The sequence below is a fragment of the Bombina bombina genome, chromosome 1, assembly GCF_027579735.1.
Source record: "Bombina bombina isolate aBomBom1 chromosome 1, aBomBom1.pri, whole genome shotgun sequence".
NCBI classification, from domain to species: Eukaryota; Metazoa; Chordata; class Amphibia; order Anura; family Bombinatoridae; genus Bombina; species Bombina bombina.
This window is the reverse complement of record NC_069499.1, coordinates 652,360,154-652,380,575: the sequence shown is the minus strand read 5'-3', so window position 1 is coordinate 652,380,575 and position 20,422 is coordinate 652,360,154. Positions and strand designations below refer to the sequence as shown.

Here is a 20,422-nt window from a genome sequence, read left to right as displayed (position 1 = left end):
ATTGACTCTATATGCGTAATTCCCACCCATGACCCACATTTGTTAAAAGCAGTCTGATTCATTTTTACTTCAAAGAAACGAAGTCTGTCGTTGCTTATCATTACTCCTGCACTTTGACCTCCTGACCGGAACCGGTCCACAGCACGGGACATCCCACAAATACGGCTGTGAATGTGTCTTTGAAATTTAACTCACAGTCATTGGATACAAGCCAGAAGATTCTTGCAAGTTTTTCTTGCAAGTGTTTTTTTAAAAACAACGCAGAGGGAATTTTCCAAGTCATACCTGCATTCATATAAACAGCTGGATCAGACACACTAATCACTGGCCTGATTGTGAAAGGACGGTAACATTGACTCTGTTTAAATTTTAACATTGTGTTACTTTGCAACATATTATTATTTTTATAGTTACTTATAGCACTACACACTGATGTTTTATATTTTATGTTGATTCTTATCCTATTTTAATTGTACTATTTTACTTTGTAACAGATGCCGACATCGCTTATTGTAATACAATTATAAACAAATATAAACTTTTTTATTATACTCTTGTGTAATCCACATTCCTTATATAGTTCTTTACCTCTCATATGCTGTTTTGTACAGCACGTTCCCATATCCCCTTGTTCTTTTTCTATTTTGGTTTGATGTTAGGAGGTACACTTACCTTTTGGGAACAGCATTTGAGATTTGAGCTTTGTATCTTATACCTACCCTGTTGTTTTGAGGAGATTTAATCCCATAAGTATGAGGATGAAATCCGTGGACTCGTCATATCTTAAAAGAAATAAATTTATCAGGTAAGCATAAATTTCCTTTTTTTAACTATTTCCTGAATCATAAAACTTTTTTATTTTAACTTTAGTGGCCCTTTAATTTGTCTCTGGATAAAGCACATATATGTAGTGCTAATTTGCATGTCCCTTGTTACGATTCTTCAAAGTTGAAAATTGGTTCCTTGACTTGCTTTAAGACATGTACGTTTGCATATTCATGTTTCATTGCAGCAAATTGTGTAAGGGCTGTGTTCCTATTCCACGGCGTAGATTCCGGTAAGATCGTTTCATTTTACTTTCATCATGGATGTATTGCAATTTAAATTTTCTAGGGAGTGTGGCCTGTTTCCACCTGAGGTTACGACATGGTTCTGCATGGCCATATCTTTGGCGCTGGTGCATCTGCACCTCCCCGGAGTGTGCTTACGATATTGTCCGTGTTTGGTTAACTAGGGCTCGTCAGGCGTGGGATCGCCTGGTCCAGTTCAGCCTTCCGGGGGGAGGCCTCAGGGGGTCAACCTTTGGGGCCGGTGTTTCCTTTTGTCCCGGTGGAGGTATGTTGCACCTTTCGTTATAGACTGGCACGCATTCTTGTCCTAAGGCACGTTTTAGTGTTGCTGGAGGATCCCATTCTTATTGGGTCTGGGAAATCTCAGTCTTACTCTTCGACTGGCTTGCATATATAGACATAAGTGGATGAAGTAATCTTCTTATACTCTTGTTATTTGTGTATCCTTTTCCAGTTCTGAGCTTGGAAGTCTACGACACCTGTTGGGCTGTTCCTGCAGGTCTGTCCGTTCTTACTACGGGTTGCCTTATCTTTTATTTTCATCCGGTGAGGATGATTTTTATTTGGTTTAAAGCTCATGTTGTGGTTTGATGTTTCCTTTGGGACATTTCCTCTCTGGAATTGACACTCGTGATTTTGTTTGCTCTTTTTACAAAAGTCTTTCTGACTGTTGTTTATCCCTCCATCATTGGGGGAGACTCTGTGGCCTTGACAGTGCTGGGGCCCTTGGCTTCAGGCTGGTCCTGACTGGGTACAAATCCTTCTGTATTTAAGGCCTAATTCAGACACGTGGCACCCTTTTATATCCGGTGAGTGCGCCAAGTGATCACAATATGATTGTATGATTGTCTTGTTTTACAAGCTTCAACTAGCATCCTGACAGGACTTGAGGGTCCATGGTTGCTTAGGGGCATGGGGGATTGGTTTAGTCCTCATTCGCCTTTCAATCTAGTGGGCTGGGACGAATTTTACGGGAACTAGAGTGTTCCTTCCTGTTGAGGGTTGGAGGCTTGGAAGATTTAGGTCCTTCATACCACTGTTCTTACGGTTTTGCCTTTCAAGGTCTCTTTGGAAGTGTTCTTTAGGACTTATTCCTTTTAGAGGTTCTCTTCCTTTGGGTCAAGAGTTTCTGGACTTAGTCTGTTTTTTTTTTTTTTTGGCGGCTTTGGCCTCTTCATTAGGAAGTGAAGGTCGTGAGGCTCTGTTTTCCTTCGGGAGTTAGTCGTCTCCATATCAGGGGCGATAGGTAGTGTTGTCTCTTTTTCCAAGCTTTTTGCTTAGGAGATGGGTTTGGGATACTTTGCATTCTTCTCCTTTGGGTGTGGTCCTCTGGAACGTTAATCTGAAAGGATTATGGGGACTAACCTTTCTTCTACTCTCTTTCGGGTGCATCTTTTCTCGTTTTCCTTTCCCTTAGTGCTGCCTTTGAGGCTTTTGGGTTCTAGAGAAATTGCGTGACTTTGTTGCGGCCTAGTACTTGCTGGGTGGTGTTGACCTCCGGCTAAGGGTGTTTTCTTCCCTTTGGGCTGGGAATTATGAGTGAGTCCAGTACCCGTTCTCCGGGTTTCCCGGTTCTCATCCCCTGTAAGGTCTGATTGCTTCAGACGGGGTATCTTGTGTTCCCTGAGTGTGTCCTTCGTTCTAGGACGATTCTGAGTCCCGGGTCTGGAGACTTATGATCCAATGGACTGGTAGGGACGACCCAGTTTTTTTCAGGGACCCTATGTTGCGACATAGGGGCTAGCTCATTGGGCATGCAAGCAGGTAGGCCAGAGTTCTCATCCACCTTTGGGTACTGGTTATAAACGTTAATGCCTGACTTGTCCTTTGGACGGAGTGTGCTCCTCTATGGGGAGTTTTTTTATTTTCTTTCTTCTCGGGTAAACAGTGGTGTCTGGATGATTTTTCATTCAGTCTGTGTTTTGATCATACTATGGCTTCATGTCTTGTGGGCATGTACGCTGTTCTTATCTGTGCCCTTCCCTTTGAAGGGGATAGTTTATTTTTCTTATGAGTTGGGGTTTCCTCTCTCTGGAGGGTCCTGCCCTGTGTGTAGGAGGTTGGATCGGGTGGCTTATTTCTGTAATGGGCAGCATCGGCTGCTCTGTGGGCTCTGTTCCACATGTTGGAAATTGGTATCTCTACCTAGAGACTGTCTAAGAGTTGTGACAGGTCTTCCTACGGATCTATTGTACTTTTCTCTATTCCAGGTCCTAGGGGGTTGTCCTTGGGGAGTGCCTTATTTTGTAGGAGCGGATTGGGTTGGCACCCAAACTCTGTTGGGGTGGTTGAGTCCTTCCCTTTTTTCTTCCATTCCCTGGGGGCATGTGGTTGGGGTTTTCTGTCCCCCTGTTTATCAGACATGTCTGTCGCTTGGGCTGGTCTGGTGTTGGAGCCGGATCTGAGATCTGTTGCTCTGCTATTTCGTCCTCTGAGCATTCGAGGTACAGTAAGCCTTTTTGAGGTTTCTCCTTTCTCCACATTCAAGATTTTTGGGAAGGACTGGTGGCTCTTAGCCTGCGACATTATCCGCTAGTTAGTGGATACTTAGCAATCTGAATGATCCTATCTTCAGCTGCTTTCTACTTGCCCTGCAAGTATTTAAGTTTCAGAGTCAATTTTAGATTACTACAGCGTGGAGTGTTTTTGCTTCAGTTGTTGTTCATCAGACCTATCTGAGCTTGCTGCACGAGGTTTCGTTCTGAATATTTTGGTATTCTGAGATACCTTTTTGCGACTTGGGGACCTTAGTCTTCAGTTGCTTTCTAGAGTGCGGTTGCACTGTGTTGGGGGAAGATCCTCTCTCTGTTTCACACTCCTGGCCTTATCCCGTGGTTTCTGGATTTCTGGGGTCTGGGTGTTTGCCTCCCCTTGTTTCTATGAGACTTGTTGGGTCTCTGTTAGCCTGACCTGGTTTCTCAGGTTTTTGCTCTGTTTATATTTAGAACTCGTTGTGCCTTTTTTAGTTTTTTTTTTTTTCCTGGAGTTCCTTATGCTAGCTGGAAGCTAGCTCAGCATACTAATGCACTGTGGCTGCTCTGCACTGTAGCAAACTGAGGTTTGCAAGTTCCATCCTCGGCGAGGTCTACTCAGCCTTTCCTCCTTTCGAGGTTGATAAAATGAGCAGTGCCTTGAGGCCCTTAAAGGAGGATTAGCCAGGCTTTACAAGTACAAACATGTTTTTTCCATGCCTTTTCTTCTTTGTGGAAGAATACAGTAGTTTTTTCCCTTTCTTTAGTAAGGGGTGTGTTGTTAGGAGACAGACTGCGGTGGACGTTATCTCTTAGAGTCTGTTGACTTAGTCGAGTCTAGTTCCTGCGGTCTCTAGCAAGGCTGTGGACTATTTGCGGTTCAGTGTCCTTGGGCCTTTTTTCTTTTTTTCAAAGTTGTTCTCGGCTTCGGACGAAGCGAGTTTTTGTTTTGTAGGAGTTGTACTCTACCGTTTTTGCATTCAGTGTCCTCTATAGCGTGGGTATTGTTTTCCCAAAAGTAATGAATGCAGCTGTGGACTCTTTCCATTTATGAAGAAAAACTTAATTTATGCTTACATGATAATTTTCTTGTAACTGTTCCTTGTTCCTCGGCAGAATGACTGGGGAATGAGGGTAGTGGGAGGAGTATTTAAAGGGACAGTACACTGTAAAATTGTTTTTGCATTAATGTATTTTAAATAACTTGTTATACCAACTGCAGGATATAAAATATTTGAGAAATTCCATTTTCATGCTTATTTGTGTATATGAAGTAGCTGATTTTGTGCTTTGAATCCACAGCCTATTACAATGGGTTGAACTTAAAGGTGATATCAGATCTCATTGTGTTCTAAGTTTGTGTAAACAGACTTACTTCCTTATCTTTTATTTGGCTGGAACACCAAAGCTCAATACATAGAGAGAACAATGGAAAATGATCATTTTATTACTTAACTATCCTGCATCCCACTGAGAGTGTAATCTCTTCTGCTGGCTGTGTATACTTAGGCTATTCAATAGCCTATTCTCCAGTATTAAAGGACCAGTCAACACAGTAGATTTGCATAATCAACAAATGCAAGATAACAAGAGAATGCAATAGCACTTAGTCTGAACTTCAAATGAGTAGTAGATTTTTTTCTGACAATTTTAAAAGTTATGTCTTTTTCCACTCCCCTTGTACCATGTGACAGCCATCAGCCAATCACAAATGCATACACGTACCATGTGACAGCCATCAGCCATTCACAAATGCATACACACTTATTCTTGCACATGCTCAGTAGGAGCTGGTGACTCAAAAAGTTTAACCCCTTAATGACCACAATATACCCTGTATGTCACTGGTCATTAAGGGTTTTTTCAGGACATAATAGCACAAGTCTAGCAAGAAGACGCTATTAATACCCTCCCTCCAGCAGGCTTTGTGGAATAGAGCAGTCTCAACGCTGGTGGCAAGACCGCGCTATAAAACAATGAAGTCCCAAAAAAAGGCCAGTGACATACAGGGTACGTCGTTGGTCTTTAAGGGGTTAATATAAAAAAACTGTGCACATTTTGTTAATGGAAGTAAATTGGAAAGTTGTTTAAAATAGCATGCTCTATCTGAATAATGAAAGTTTAATTTTGATTGAGTGTCCCTTTAATTTGTTCAGTATAGGTGGCGATACCACAGGCTAAATCGGCTATTTCAAATGCTGAAATAGGAGTAAAGGAGCTACTTGTAACCAATTTAATACACTCTAGCATGTTAAAAGGATAATTGGGGATAATTTAAAGGGGAGAAATTTTTTGGGTGAACTGTCCCTTTAAGCCTATGGCTGGGGTGTCTTTGCCTTTTCCTGGTGGCCAGGTTCTAAATTCCCAAAAGTAATGAATGCAGCTGTGGACTTTTTCCATCTGAAGAAAAGAAAATTAGCAGGTAAACATAATTTAAGTTTTTAGATTTTGCAGGAAATGGAAAATATACTTAAAGGATCATTATAATCGAAAAATGATGTGCTCTAATCCGTTAGGGCTTGTGATTCTAAGGCTTTCGACCCTGCAGCACTGTGTGTTTACACCTGCAATGGGGTTAAACACACAGTAGAAATACTACTCGAGACTCGTGGTGCACTGCTGGTCCTGAGTAGAAAAAGGCTTATTCAATCAGCAGCGCTAGTCGCATGACTCAGATGTGCAACTAGCACCGCTTATTGGATAAGCTGTTTTTTCCGTTTGGGACCAGCAGTGCACTGCGTTTCCCAAGTGGTATCTCTACTGTGAATTTATCCCCATTGCAGGTGATAAATACATAGTGCTTGGAGGGTCGATAGTCTTAAAATTACATGCTCTAGCATATAAGCGCATGTCATTTTTTAATTATAATGGCCCTTTAAATTGTAAGGTCAGTGAGAGGGAAACACAGATTTGTATAATTTCAGGCATAATGTGTTGGTTATATATGGTCAAGCAAAAATTGTAAAATCTGTGTTTGTTAGTCAGTTAGTAGATGGCTTGGTTGACTATATTGTTCCATGCAAGTACATTGCTGCCAGCATGTAAAGAAAGACAGGCATTAAAAATGACTATAGGCTTGATAACACTAACCGACTGAAAATCGCAGTTGAAATGCTTTTCTGTTAAACATTGCAGTCCCTGATAAATTATTGTAGACCGCAGTGCTGCAGTGCTGTGATGATCACTGAGGCATAAATGTTCCCCTTACATGAGAGTTATAGACTAGAGTTAGCAACTAGACAACCTAAATGCTTCAGAGAGCTGCTCTAAAATTCTAATGGCTTCTGTCAGAGTAATAAGAACGATGCGTTTGGTATTCCTGCAATTCTTATCTTCATCCTAATTATCACTTTTTTCTTTTGTTCTTGCTTTTCACCTTTCATACATTTCAAAGGGACAGTATACACCAATTTTCATATAGCTGCATGTAATAGACACTGCTATAAAAAAATAAGATGCACAGATACATATAAAAATCCAGTATAAAACTGTTTAAAAACTTACTTAGAAGCTCTCAGTTTAGCTCTGTTGAAAAGATATTTGGAAAGCCCACTGCAAGTGGGAAATATCAGACACTCCCCCCCCCCTCCTGCTTCTTTGGCATATGAAAATACCCTTTACACAAACCGTAGCAAGATGGATTATGTATCTGACGGTTTCTCCTAAAACTTTGGGGCTTGGTTAGGAGTCTGAAAATCAGAGCAATGTTATTTAAAAATAAGCAAAACTATACATTTTTTAAAAGAAAAAACTTTATAGGCTATATAAATAAAAAAATCATCTGAAAAACATTTATGCAAAGAAAAAATGAGTGTATAGTGTCCCTTTAAAGACTATAGACAAATCCAGATTTTTTTTATTCCCTGAAAATGTTAACTGAATATATTTCCATTTTAATGGAAGGAGAGTCCACTGCTTCATTCATTACTTGTGGGAATTAAGAATCTGGCCACCAGGAGGAGGCAAAGACACCCTAGCCAAAGGCTTAAATACCTCCCCCACTCCCCTCATCTCCCATTCTTTGCCTTTCGTCACAGGAGGTTGGCAGGGAAGTGTCCTAAGATTCGGAGTAGCCTCTTATAGAGGGTAGTACTCTTCACATTGGGACTGGAGATTTAAGTAGTCCTGTCAGCCTCTCAGTGAGAGCATGGGTGAAAGTTGGACAGATAGGTCAGCATGCTAAGGCACTGTGGCTGAGCTCTGTAGCAACCCAAGAGTTGCAGGTTCGATCCCCGGTGAGGTCCACTCATCCTTTCATCCTTCTGAGGTTGATAAAATGAGCAGCGCCTTGAGACCCTTACGGGCGATTAGCCGCACTTTACAAGTACCCAATACATACAAAGTTAGGGTCCAGAGATGCAGGGAGAGTCTTTCTGTGAAACCATCCTGACTCAGATTAACAGCTCCATAAGCAATCAGCGTTGACGAGTTTCATTGCCTGCTTTCTGCTCTCAAGTCCATGTCAGGAGCGACGCTACTAACATGTTATACTTGAAAGGCCGTGTTCCTGTTCCACTGCATAGATTCTGGTAAGATCGTTTTATTTATACATATATGATAACGTAAGAAGACAGGGTCACAGTGTGTCTCCTTTTATCTGTATAAAATCAAGGGTTAATACCCCAGCAATTGAGGTTATTGAGCAGTGGGGGATTTGTGCACAATATGGTCTACTGTTTGTGTTTGACGCTGCAATATGTGTGAGATGAGGCTCTGTCAAATGTGCGACCAGTTAGGTTTTTTGGGAGATATGGCGCAGGCTTTTTTTGGCACGTTTTCTCTTTAGTGCAGGGGGCGGTCCTGCATGACACTCCATGTGACCGGGTGTGGCCTCTTCAGCTTCCTCTTTCTTGACCGGTGGTTGCAGGAGATTTTTTCTATGTCCCGGGTCATAGGAGGTGGTGAGTGCCCCGGCCATTGGGTATAAAGGTGGCAGTTACATTTTTATCTAGTCTGTAATAAAGGTGCAAGCTATGGGGGACTCGGATATGTTAGAGGGTACTCCTTCTTTAATTAAACCTAATTGCTATATCTTTAAAGAATAAGATATTTAGTACAACTGAGCCATCCACCTCTGAGGGTTCTCCGTCCTGCATGCGTTCCATACATTCATCTGTGATTGCACATGCAGCTCCCCAGGCCGATACTAATTCTCCTGCGGGAGGGGCCTTTTGGCCGCCAGATTTCTCTGAACAGTTACAAACTGTGTTTTCTGTGGCCTTTAATGCCTTCCCACGCCCTGCTAAGCGCAAGCGGAAGGTGAACCATAGCTATCCGTCCCAAGGGTCATCTATTCCGCTGGATTTCTCTGACAGATTATCCGCTGATGAATACGACTCCGATTCATCGGAGGACGCTCTATCTGGGTCCAAATCGGCGTCATCTAGGCCTCCTTCTGCGGGGGAGACAGATTTTAAATTTAAGATGCAGCATTTGCGCTTCCTGCTAAAGTAGATGCTAGCTACTTTAGAGGTCCCGGAACCGAAACTACCGGAGCAAACTTCGATCCCTAAACTTGGAAGGACTGGCAGCTCTTAGATAGCCTGCGACATTATCCGCTGGTTAGTGGATACTTAGCAATCTGAAGGATCCTATCAGCTGCTTACTACTTGCCCTGCAAGTATTTAAGTTTCAGAGTCATTTTTAGACGACTGCAGCGTGCAGTGTTTTTGCTTCAGGTGTTGTTCGTCAGACCTATCTGAGCTTGGTGCACAAGCTTTCGTTCTGAATATTTCTGTATTCTGAGATACCTTTTTGCGACTTGGGGACCTTCATCTTCAGTTGCTTTCTAGAGTGCGGTTGGACTGTTAGGGGAAGATTCTCTCTCTTTTTCAGACTCCCGGCCTTATCCTGGGGTTTCTGGATTTCTGGGGTCTGGGCGTTGCCTCCCCTTGTTTCTATGAGACTGGTTGGGTCTTTGTTAGCCTGACCCGGTTTCTCAGGTTTTTGCTCTGTGTTTTTATTTAGGACTCGTGCGCTTTTTAGTTTTTTTTTTTTTTTCTGGAGTTCCTTATGCTAGCTGGAAGCTGGCTCAGCATACTAATGCACTGTGGCTACTCAGCACTGTAGCAAACTGAGGGTTGCAAGTTCGATCCCCGGCGAGGTCTACTCAGTCTTTCCTCCTTTCGAGGTTGATAAAAATTAGCAGTGCCTTGAGGTCCTTAAGGGGGATTAGCCGCGCTTTACAAGTGCAATCATGTTTTCTATGTGCCTTTTCTTCTTTGTGGAAGAATACGGCAGTTTGTTTAAGGGGTGTGTTGTTAGGAGATCCTACTGCAGGATAAGAAGAATAAACCTAAGGGTTCTACTTTTCGTCCCTTTCGTTCGGACAAGTCTTAACACCAGCAGCCTACTGCGAAGACCGAGCAGTCCAAGGGATCTTGGAAACTAGCTCACACTTGGACAATGTCCAAGCAGAGTAAGAAGCCCACCGAGACAAAATCGGCTTGAAGGGACGGCCCCCGATACGTGTCTGGATCATGATGGGGTCAGACTCTCTCTTTTTTCGGAGGCCTGGATAAGAGACTTTCAGGACCCTTGGGTTCTGGAGGTCATGGCCCAGGGCTGCAGGATAGGATTCAAGACTCATCCGCCCAGAGGCAGATTCCTCCTGTCAAACCTATCTTCAAGTCTGAAGAAGAGAGACGCCTTCCTAGGTTGCGTGAGGGATCTCTCCTCTCTATCGCCCCAGTCCCTCTAGCAGAAAGAGGTCTGGGGTATTATTCAAACCTTTTCGTGGTTCCAAAGAAGGAGGGCACATTTTACCCAATTTTGGACCTAAAGTGCCTAAACAAGTTTCTGTCAGTCCCATCGTTCAAAATGGAGACGATCAGAACGATTCTGCCCCAAGTTCAAGAGGGACAATTTATGACAATAGACTTGAAGGATGCTTACCTTCAAGTGCCAATCCTCAAGGACCATTTCAAGTTCCTGAGATTCGCTTTTCTGGAAAAACACTACCAGTTTGTGGCCGTACCAATCGGTCTGGCGACTGCCCCAAGAGTCTTTATGAAGGTTATTGGAGCGCTGCTCGCGGTTGCGAGAGCCAGAGGTAGTGCAGTGGCTCCTTATCTGGATGATTTTCTGGTCCTGGCTCCGTCCTGCAGTCTCGCGGAGGCTCACTCGAGGGCTCTTATCTTTCGATCCCATGGATGGAAGATAAATGTAGGAAAGAGTTCTCTGGTCCCCAGCAACAGGGTGGATTTCCTAGGTATGATAATAGATTACATATCCATGAAGATCTTCTTGACAGATCAGAGACGTTCCAAGATTGCGTCCCACTGTCTTCCCCTTCAGACCTTCTCCAGGACATCTGTGGCCAGGCCAGATGTTGGAGGTGATTGGGCTCATGGTATCCAGCATAGATGTAATTTCATTTGCCAGTTTCCATCTCAGATCTCTTCAGTTATGCATGTTGAGACAGTGGAACGGCGATCACTCAGACCTATCCCAACAGATTTATCTGGACAGCTAAGTGAGAGAATCCCTTTTGTGGTGGACCCGCCCGGGACAGCTCTCCCAGGGGACATCTTCTCTAGACCATCCTGGGAACTTGTGACCACAGACGGAAGTCTATCAGGATGGGATGCTGTTTGGGGTGCCAGAAGAGCACAGGGCAGGTGGACTCGAGAGGAGTCGTCTCTGCCGATAAATATTCTGGAACTTTGAGCGATATTCAATGCTCTGAGGGCTTGGCCCCATCTGGGGTCGTCCCGATTCATCAGATTCCAGTCGGACAACATTACCTTGGTGGCTTATATAAACTATCAGGGGGGAACGAGAAGCTCCCTAGCCATGTGGGAAGTATCTCAGATTCTGGAATGAGCAGAGAGACTCACAACTGTTTGCTCTCAGCGATCCACATTCCGGGTGTGGACAACTGGGAAGCGGATTTTTTCAGCGCACAATCGTTTCATCTAGGGGAATAGTTTCTCCATCCCGAGGTGTTTGCAGAGATCTGCAACAAATGGGGGACGCCAGAGATAGACCTCATGGCGTCCAGGCTCAACTTCATGCTTCCCAGATATGGGTCGCAGTCCAGGGAACCCCAGGCAGAGCTGATAGACGCCTTGACGGTGCCTTGGGAATTCAATCTAACTTACATATTTCCACCGTTACCACTCCTTCCTCGAGTGGTGGCCCGCATTAAACAGGAGCAAGCTTCGACCATTCTGATTGCTCTGTTGTGGCCACGGAGGACGTGGTTTGCGGATCTGGTGGTAATGTCAAGGTTTCCTCTTTGGAGGTTACCCTGTCACAGAGATCTGCTGGTTCAGAGTCCCTTTCTTCAGTAAAATCTCGATTCTCTGAGGCTGACTGCATGGAGATTGAACGCCTAGTCTTGACCAAGGCTTTTCTGAGAGAGTGATACTCTCATCCAGGCCAGGAAAACAGTCACTCGGCGCATCTATCATAAGGTGTGGAGGACCTATTTATCCTGGTGTGAGGAACGTGGATAACCCTGGCCCAAGGTTAGGGTATCCAAGATTCTGGCTTTTCTCCTGGATTGTCTGGACAAACGTCTCGCCCACCAGTTCCTTAAAGGGACAGATTTCGGCTTTAGCGGTGCTGTTACACAAGAAGCTTGCGGAGCTTCCTGATATTTAGTCCTTTGTTCAGGCTCTGGTTAGGATCAGACCTGTCTTTAGAATTCGACTTCTCCTTGGAGCTTAAACTTGGTTCTTAAGATTCTGCATAGGGCTCTGTTTGAGCCTATTCATTAGCTTGCCATTAAGATTCTTTCCTGGAAGGTTCTATTTCTACTGGCTATCTCATCAGCTTGCAGAGTCTGAGTTAGCGGCTTTGCAATGTGAGCCACCTTACTTGTTTTTTCATGCTGATAAGGCTGTTCTTTGCACTGGATTGGGGTTTCTCCCTAGGGTTGTGTTGAACCATAATATCAATCAGGAAATAGAAGTCCTTTCCTTGTGTCCTAACCCTTCTTCATCTCAGGAAAGTTACTTCATAACTTGGATGTGGTTCGGCATTGAAGTTTTATCTTCAGGCCAGGAAGGACTTAAGACAAACTTCGTCTTTTATTTGTGGTGTATTCAGGGAAGCGCAGGGAGCCGAGGTACTCTTCCACTTCACTGTCTTTTTGGTTGAGAAGCATTATCCGTTTGGCCTATGAGACAGCGAAACATAAGCCTCCTCAGAGGATTACGACTCACTCAACTAGGGCTTTGGCCTCTTCTTGGGCCTTTAAGAACGAGGCTTCTATGGAGCAAATTTGTAAGGCGGCTACTTGGTCCTCCTTACATACTTTTACAATCGGCGGAAGCAGATTTTGGGAGAAAGTTTCTGCAGGCTGTGGTGCCTTCAGTTTAGGGTCCGCCTCCTTTTACCCTTCTGTTTTTTTCATTCTGTGTTCTCTAGAGCTTGGGTATTTGTTCCCACAAGTAGTGAATGAAGCAGTGGACTCTCCTTCCATTAAGATGGAAACATAAATTGGAAAACATAAATTATGCTTACCTAATAATTTCATTTCCATTTGTGGGAGGAGAGCCCACTGCTCCCGCCCGTTTCTCCTGTAGGCGGACCTAAATTTAGTATTATTCTTCTGGCGCCATTTATACCCTGATATTTCTTCTACTGTTTCTTGTTCCCTTGGCAGAATGACTGGGGGATGAGGGGAGTGGGGGAGGTTTGGCTGTGGTGTGTCTGTTTCCTCCTGGTGGCCAGGTTCTGTATTCCCACAAGTAATGAATGAAGCAGTGGACTCTCCTCCCACAGATTGAAATGAAATTATCAGGTAAGCATAATTTGTTTTTATTGTTATAATACATTCTCTTCTAACCTTTATTCTTTGCTGATATGTATAGATTTTCTTTTTTGAAGGAAATTGTATAAGCTTGTGTATTAAAGTTTTACATTTTAAGGCTTGTTTTGCTGGAGATATTAAGTACTTTTTTATAATAAAGTTCTGGTGAATAATTGCCAGTTCACATTTTACACTGTATGAATATTGGCTCAACATTTTTTTTCTCTCTCTTGCAGGCGTCTAACAAAGGAAAATGTAAAACCTTCAGGAAGGCAAATTGGAAAATTAAGCCATAGCAATCCAACCATTTTGTTTGACTATGTATGTATGTTTTCTTTTTTTATTGAAAGACAGAATATTCAGTGTAGTACATGATTCTTGTGCTTTAATAAACTGCCTCAGATGTTTTTATATAACACTGGAACCTTCCAACAAATTTAAAAATAAGTTATTTGGCATACTTGGCTGCTCTTGTTTAATTACATGGCTAAAATTATCTTTTTTTTTTTCTTTTTTAAGACACGATGAGTCCACAGATCATCTTAATTACTAATGGGATATTCACCTCCTGGTCAGCAGGAGGAGGCAAAGAGCACCACAGCAGAGCTGTTAAATTGCTCCTCCCCTCCCTCCCACTCCAGTCATTCTCTTTGCCTACGTTAGTGATAGGAAGAGGTAAAGTGAGGTGTTAGATTAGATTCTTCAATCAAGAGTTTATTATTTTTAAAGTAGTGCAAGATTGTGCTGCTTTGTTCTAGGGTGTAGCCGTAGTCCATATCGGTCTCTACAGTAGAGCTTTTGGTGGCTTTAGAGCAATGTGAACTTGTGGGACATAATTCTCACTGCGCCTTACATATACTTATGCTGCCCTGTTTGTCAAAGTCTGAGAGAGAGAATACTCTGTACTTTTTATTTCCACAGGCCAATGTGAAAGGGAGGACTTCACAAGCTGGGTGTACTGCCTTACTGCCGGGCAGATTTGTGAGATAAGTGCTAATTTTTATTTTCTGAGGTTGTACACTGAAAGATTGGCACTTTTTATATTTTCATGGACACCAATGTAATTATCCTAGAGAGAGTGAGGATATATTATTGGGCAGTGCTGCAGGCACTGGAAGGACGTGGAGAAGTGGCTCTATTGTTATGTTTAAAAATACACTCTTAAGATACACATAGCAATATGTTGAACCCAAAACCAGTTTATTTTGCTAGGACTGTCTAGCTTTGAGTTGCACAACAGTGTTTTTCAGCTCACAACGGCTTGTTTGCCTTAAGCCGTCTGTAGGTTAACTATATAGACAGGATGCGCATGTTGGTGTTTTTTTTTTTTTTTTTACTTAGTCATACTCGTTTAACGGCTGGTTTGCTTTGCAGCCGTTTGGAGGGTTGGCCTGTCTGTGATCGTTGCGCAGGTCGACCATACTCGCAACTCCCAGCGTTTTATTTTGTTGGAATTGTCTGGGATCCTGCCTGAACTGGTTACGTTAGTTGTGATTGTTTTCAGTGTAATTTCTACTCCCGTTGACTTTCTTATATGAACTTCTTGCCGACTGGGAGGTTTGTTTGCTCATGGCCATATTGATGTGTTATTTGTTCCCTACGGCTCCATTTTTACCTTTTTGCTGCTCGGGAGCTTTATCCTGTTACGCCCACGATGGATGGAGCTAGTGACGGGATATTGTTCGCGCGCCTTTGTTAATGCATAACGGCTTGTTTTACCTTTCATTCGTCTTGGACATCCGATGGTCTCCTCTGCTGCATTATAATACACGCGGCTGGGAGACTTCTCTTACTATTCTAAAATGTGAATAGAAAAGATTTTCAAAGCAGGCTGTGTCCTTTGCAAGGAAGCATTCTTGTTTAAAAAAGAAAGCAGTGTCTTTTAAGAGACACAATGATGATCGCAAGAGGATAAACAGTACCCCTTGTTGTGTAATTAATATGGTACATGAAAACCCTACTCCAGCTAATTAGCATTGCCAATGTTATGCGATTTAATGAAACAGTACCTCTTGTTTGATGTTCACTGTTATTTGAGTTAAAATGTGAATAAAGAGGTAAATGAAATGGTCCATGAAAGTCTACACAATTATTATTTAATATTTCAAATGTTTTTTTTATTTAGAGACAGTAACTCTTGTTTGATATTCACTTTTATTTGAGTTAAAATGTGAATAAAGATGTAAATGCAATGGTTCATGAAACTCAACACCATTTTACTTAGTAATTCAAATGTTATCTTATTTAAAGAGACAGTAACTCTTGTTTTGATATTCACTTTTATTTAAGTCTAAATGTGAATAAAAATGTTACAAACATGTTGCGTTTTTTATGCCGATGCGGATTGACATAAACTTTTCTATCTCATAGTAAAGTTTACAGTTCAAAGATAAACTTTTCTTCAGAGCCGACATTGTTTTGTATGCAGCAGACAGCATACTGACAATGTCTAATATATTTTGCAGTCTTCATCTTAAGTGTCCTAATAACTTTAGCGTCCATTCTATCAGTGCCCTGTGATTCCTCAAAGACTCCTCCTGGAGTTATCTTGCTAGACATAGTTTACCCCGTATGCTAGCGGGTTAGGGCGTTTTTCCCATGCTGCGAGGGAAAGCTCAAGAGGATAAATAAACGTTCAGCGAGCAAGGTCTCTGTCACGGTTGTTGCTATCTGAGGTCTCCCAGATGCTTGAGGGATGGGATACTTCGACAGCTTCTGAGGGTAAACGCTCAGTTCTGACAGTATGATTCCTCCTGCTGATTCTGAAGTATTTTCTTCAGGTTTAAGCTAGATCACCTCCGATTATTACTTAAAGGGACATGAAACCTACATTTTTTCTTTTATGATTCAGAAAGAGAATGCATTTTTAAACATCTTTCTAATTTACTTCTATTATCTAATTTGTTTTATTCTCTTGATACCCTTAGCTGAAAAGCATATCTAGATATGCTCAGAAGCTGCTGATTGGTTGCTGCACATGGAAGCCTCATGTGATTGGCTCACCTATGTGCTTTTCTTTTTCTTCAAATAAGGATATCTAAAAAATGAAGCAAAATAAATAATAGAAGTAAATTGTAATGTTTAAATGTGTATGTTCTATCTGAATCATGAAAGAAATATTTTCGGTTTAGTGGCCCTTTAAGAAGGTTTTAGATACCTTGGAGCAACTTCATGGTTGTTAATTTTTAGGTTTTTATTCCTATATTGAAGGAGAGGGACCCTTAGCGGTCTTCTCATGGAATCTTGGCATACATCCCATGGACGGGACAGCTGCAAAGCTAGCCAGGAGATCTATTTACATAGAGGATAGTGGTTTCCTTTTAAGGCTCCCATGGAGGTTGCTCGAGATAGCATTCTAGGTTTGATATTGCTACCTTTGACGGCAGCATACTAGGTCATATGTTGTCTGGTTCTTTTTGGACAAACACTTCAAGGTATTTTAAAATAGAATAAGGTCTTTAAGTGGCCAATTCCTTTTTTACAGTTATTTCCTGTCAGGCATTGTGCGGGGAACTGAATGTTCGACTTACCATAATGACTCACAGAATTTTATGGTTAAGTTCTGGGTCTGAGGACATTAAATCTTATTCTGGGTAGGAAGTCTCTTCTACTTGGGAATGACAGTTCCTGTTGCTTCTTCATGGGCATTCAAAAATGAAGCTTCTGTGGAAAAGATTTGCAAGGCTGCAACTTGGTCCTAACTTCTCACTTTTTCAAAGTTCTACAAATTTGACACTTTTGCCTCGGCTGAGGCCGTTTTTTGGGAGAAAGGTTCTTCAAGCAGTGGTGCCGTTTTGTTTAGGTTCCCTGTCTTGTCCCTCCCGTATCATCTGTGTACTCTAGCTTGGTTATTGAATCCCATTAGTAATTTAAGATGATCCGTGGACTCATTGTGTCTTAAAAAAAAAAGAAAATTTCTGCTTACCTGATAAATTTATTTCTTTTTTGACACGATGATTCCACGGCCCGCCCTGTTCTTTTAGACAGGTTGTGGGTTATTGTAAACTTCAGACACCTCTGCACCTTGGCTTTTCCTTTCTCTTCCTAACTTTGGTCTAATGACTGGAGTGGGAGGGAGGGGAGGAGCTATTTAACAGCTTTGCTGTGGTGCTCTTTGCCTCCTCCTGCTGACCAGGAGGTGAATATCCCATTAGTAATTAAGATGATCTGTGGACTTGTCGTGTCAAAAAAGAAATAAATTGATCAGGTAAGCATATTTTTTTTTTTTTTTTTTGGGCTTGTTTTGCTTTCTTCTTTTAGAACTGGTGTAGAGATGAAATTATTCTTTCTTAGGGATATTAAACCGTACTCCTTTAGTAAAAAAAAAAAACAAAACAACAACAAATATGCTAAATTAAAGTAAGAAATAGATTGTGTGTGTAAAAAAAAAAAATTCTTACTGTAGCAACTGCCCTCAGGGAGATGAGAGGTGATATGTTTGTAACTTTGTCACATTCTGTCCTCTTCTGAGCATAGACAAAACAATTTCTTTTTCTCTTGATTTCACTAAACATCAAGCCAGCTCATGTTATTCTAGAAGATTTATGGCATCAAGCTAAATATGCCTTCCTGTAGTAAGCTCAAACCCCTTGTAGGGCTGTGACAAGAATTAAATGGGCACTTAACAAATAAAGTTGAAAAAAATAAATACAAGGTATTATCCTTTCTTTCATAAGGTGCATAGAGTCCATAAGCTATTGCTCTTGTCCACTAGGAGGAGGCACAGATTCCCAAAGCCCTTGTCCACTAGGAGGAGGCACAGATTCCCAAAGCTCTAAGAGCACTTAATCCCTCTCACCTCTCCGGTATTCTAGTCTTATCTTTGCCTTCACAAGAGTAGGTGAAGCATTGAGGTGCTCCAGTTTTGTTCTCTGGAAGGGGTTTCTTAACTCAATAGTTCATCTTTGAAAGCAAAATCTTCTGCCGTTTTATATAGTTCTGTATGAGCCTTTATACTGAAGGCAGAAATACTGCACCTGGGTAAGCACAGTAGACTGGGTGTCTGTCAGGTAAGTATGTACACTCATATAGCCCACAGGCAATTAGTAGCCACATTTTCTTTAATGTATATCATAGCCAGTGGACTGTATTTTTCACTGGTAAGCACAGGCATATTGATTGTAAGGGGCTGCATGCTTGTGCACATATTTTGATAACTATTTTTGTGCACAGTTATGCTACAAGTATAATGACTTAATTTTAGAAACAGGTTACTTTGGGGACAAATAGACAATATATTTTGAATATAGCATTTTCTAATCCCGAAATCTTCATTATGTGAAATATTTCTTTCCTACAGGTAATGAGAGTCCACAATCGCTTACTCCTGGGAATTACTTTTCTTTGCCACTAGGGGGAGGGAAAGATTCTTAAACCCCAAGCGCTATATAAAACTCCCCCCACCTCACTGGTAAGCTAGTCTTGTCTTTACCTCCGCTGGATGTGAGTAAAGAATGGAGATGTGCATGTTATTATTATTGCTGAGTTGAGGCCCATTTCCCCTCAGGGTGCAGGGATGTATTGGGAGTATGGGTAGTGACACATTTTTTCACCTCATGGGAATTAGTCACAAGCCTTCCACAGGTGTCGTGAGGACCTGTCCTTTGCCTCTTCCTGTTGTGTCATTTATGTACTCCTATTCAATGCCCTCTGCTGATGTGCTTCAGCACTGGTTTGGCTTTTGCTTCCCCCCCCCCCCCAGTAGATGAGTGCCTATAGGTAGGTACTGTATTTTATGATTTAATGTGGGCACTTGATTAGCCAGATAGGTTATTTAAACTGTCATGATTTAGATAGAGCACACACTTTAAACAACTTTCCAGTTCACTTCCATTAATAGGCACAATCTTTTTGTATGCACACTTTATGCATATATGCACACATATATGCATTTTGTGATTGGCTGATGGCTTTCACGTGATGCATTAAGAGGGAAAATTTAACTGACATTTGTCGTTTACTGCTTCTGCAGTTTCTTTGGCTTCTTGGTTAAAACTTTTGATCCATAAGGCTTACTTGGAGTTGGGTTAGCCTCAACCTAAACAGATTACTGCCCATTCAACCCGATCAGTTGCCGCCACTTAGACTGTTAAGAATGAGGCTTCTGTTTATCTGATTTGCATGGCAGCTTCTTGGTCTTATTTGCATACTTTTACTAAATTCTACCATTTTTATGTTTTTGCTTCTTCTGAGGCAGCCTTTAGTAGGCAGCTGTTAATTTTGTAATGGATCATGGACTCTTATCTCCTGTATGAAAGAAAACATGCTTACTTGATTCTTTTCTTTCTTGGTGAGAGTCCTTTATTTTGAACAAACATAAGGCAATCTGGGCCATACATGAGACCTCAGGATAGAGGTCGTTTCAGTGGGGGCACCTGGTCCTCAGACTAGACTTGCTTTTCAGAATTGGTGCATGCTGCTGCCAGCTATTACAGGGTGGCTTAGGAGAAGGGGCTATGTTGGCCTCTCACCCTCAGAAGCCAACACTCACTCTCAGGCCCCTACAAAAGGAGCATTAATACCAAGCTCCTTTTATATAGCCTCCGGTAACACTGGAATAGACACTGTTCACGCGCTCTGCCTATGAATAGAGCCTGCGATGGTGGGCGTGTCATAGAATGCTGCATGCAGTTTTGGCACCATCCCCGCCTTTCAGTGAATGCGCAACCGCTTCTGAGCGGCAGTGTGGGAGACCCGGCCTGACACGGAGGTGGTGAGGCACCTCGGAGCATTTAGTTACAATAGGCTTTGGGCAAGACAATTAGGGAAAATAGCTTATTATTGTGTTCCATCAGTGTTATATCTTGTCCCCATCACATAGCCATTATGGATGATTCCATGCTTGAACCTAGTCAAGGAGAATTGCTCTACTCCTTTGAGTCTAATAAATGCAGGTTACATACTGTGTGTCCTCCTGCTCAGTTATGCAGCTCATGCCTTGCGTCTGTTCTGCAGTCTCTTTTAGGGGGCCCTAATAGTCTGACATTTGCGGTGTCCCTGCCAACTCATTTTACTCTGGACATTCTGTGGGTTCGCAGACTTCAGTATGCCCAGATATGCCAGTTCTAGAGCTGCAAATGGACGACTCCTATACCTGCACATACAATTCTCTGCGACCCTGG

The 20,422-nt window shown here is 42.2% G+C and overlaps 1 protein-coding gene across 1 annotated transcript in view; it reads left to right on the top strand.

The window, feature by feature from the left end:
- THOC2 (THO complex subunit 2) overlaps positions 1–20,422 on the top strand; it is an 889,387-nt gene that overhangs the window by 306,837 nt on the left and 562,128 nt on the right. Inside the window, 1 exon segment of the mRNA XM_053699115.1 lies at positions 13,538–13,622. Coding sequence (XP_053555090.1) covers positions 13,538–13,622 — 85 coding nt within the window.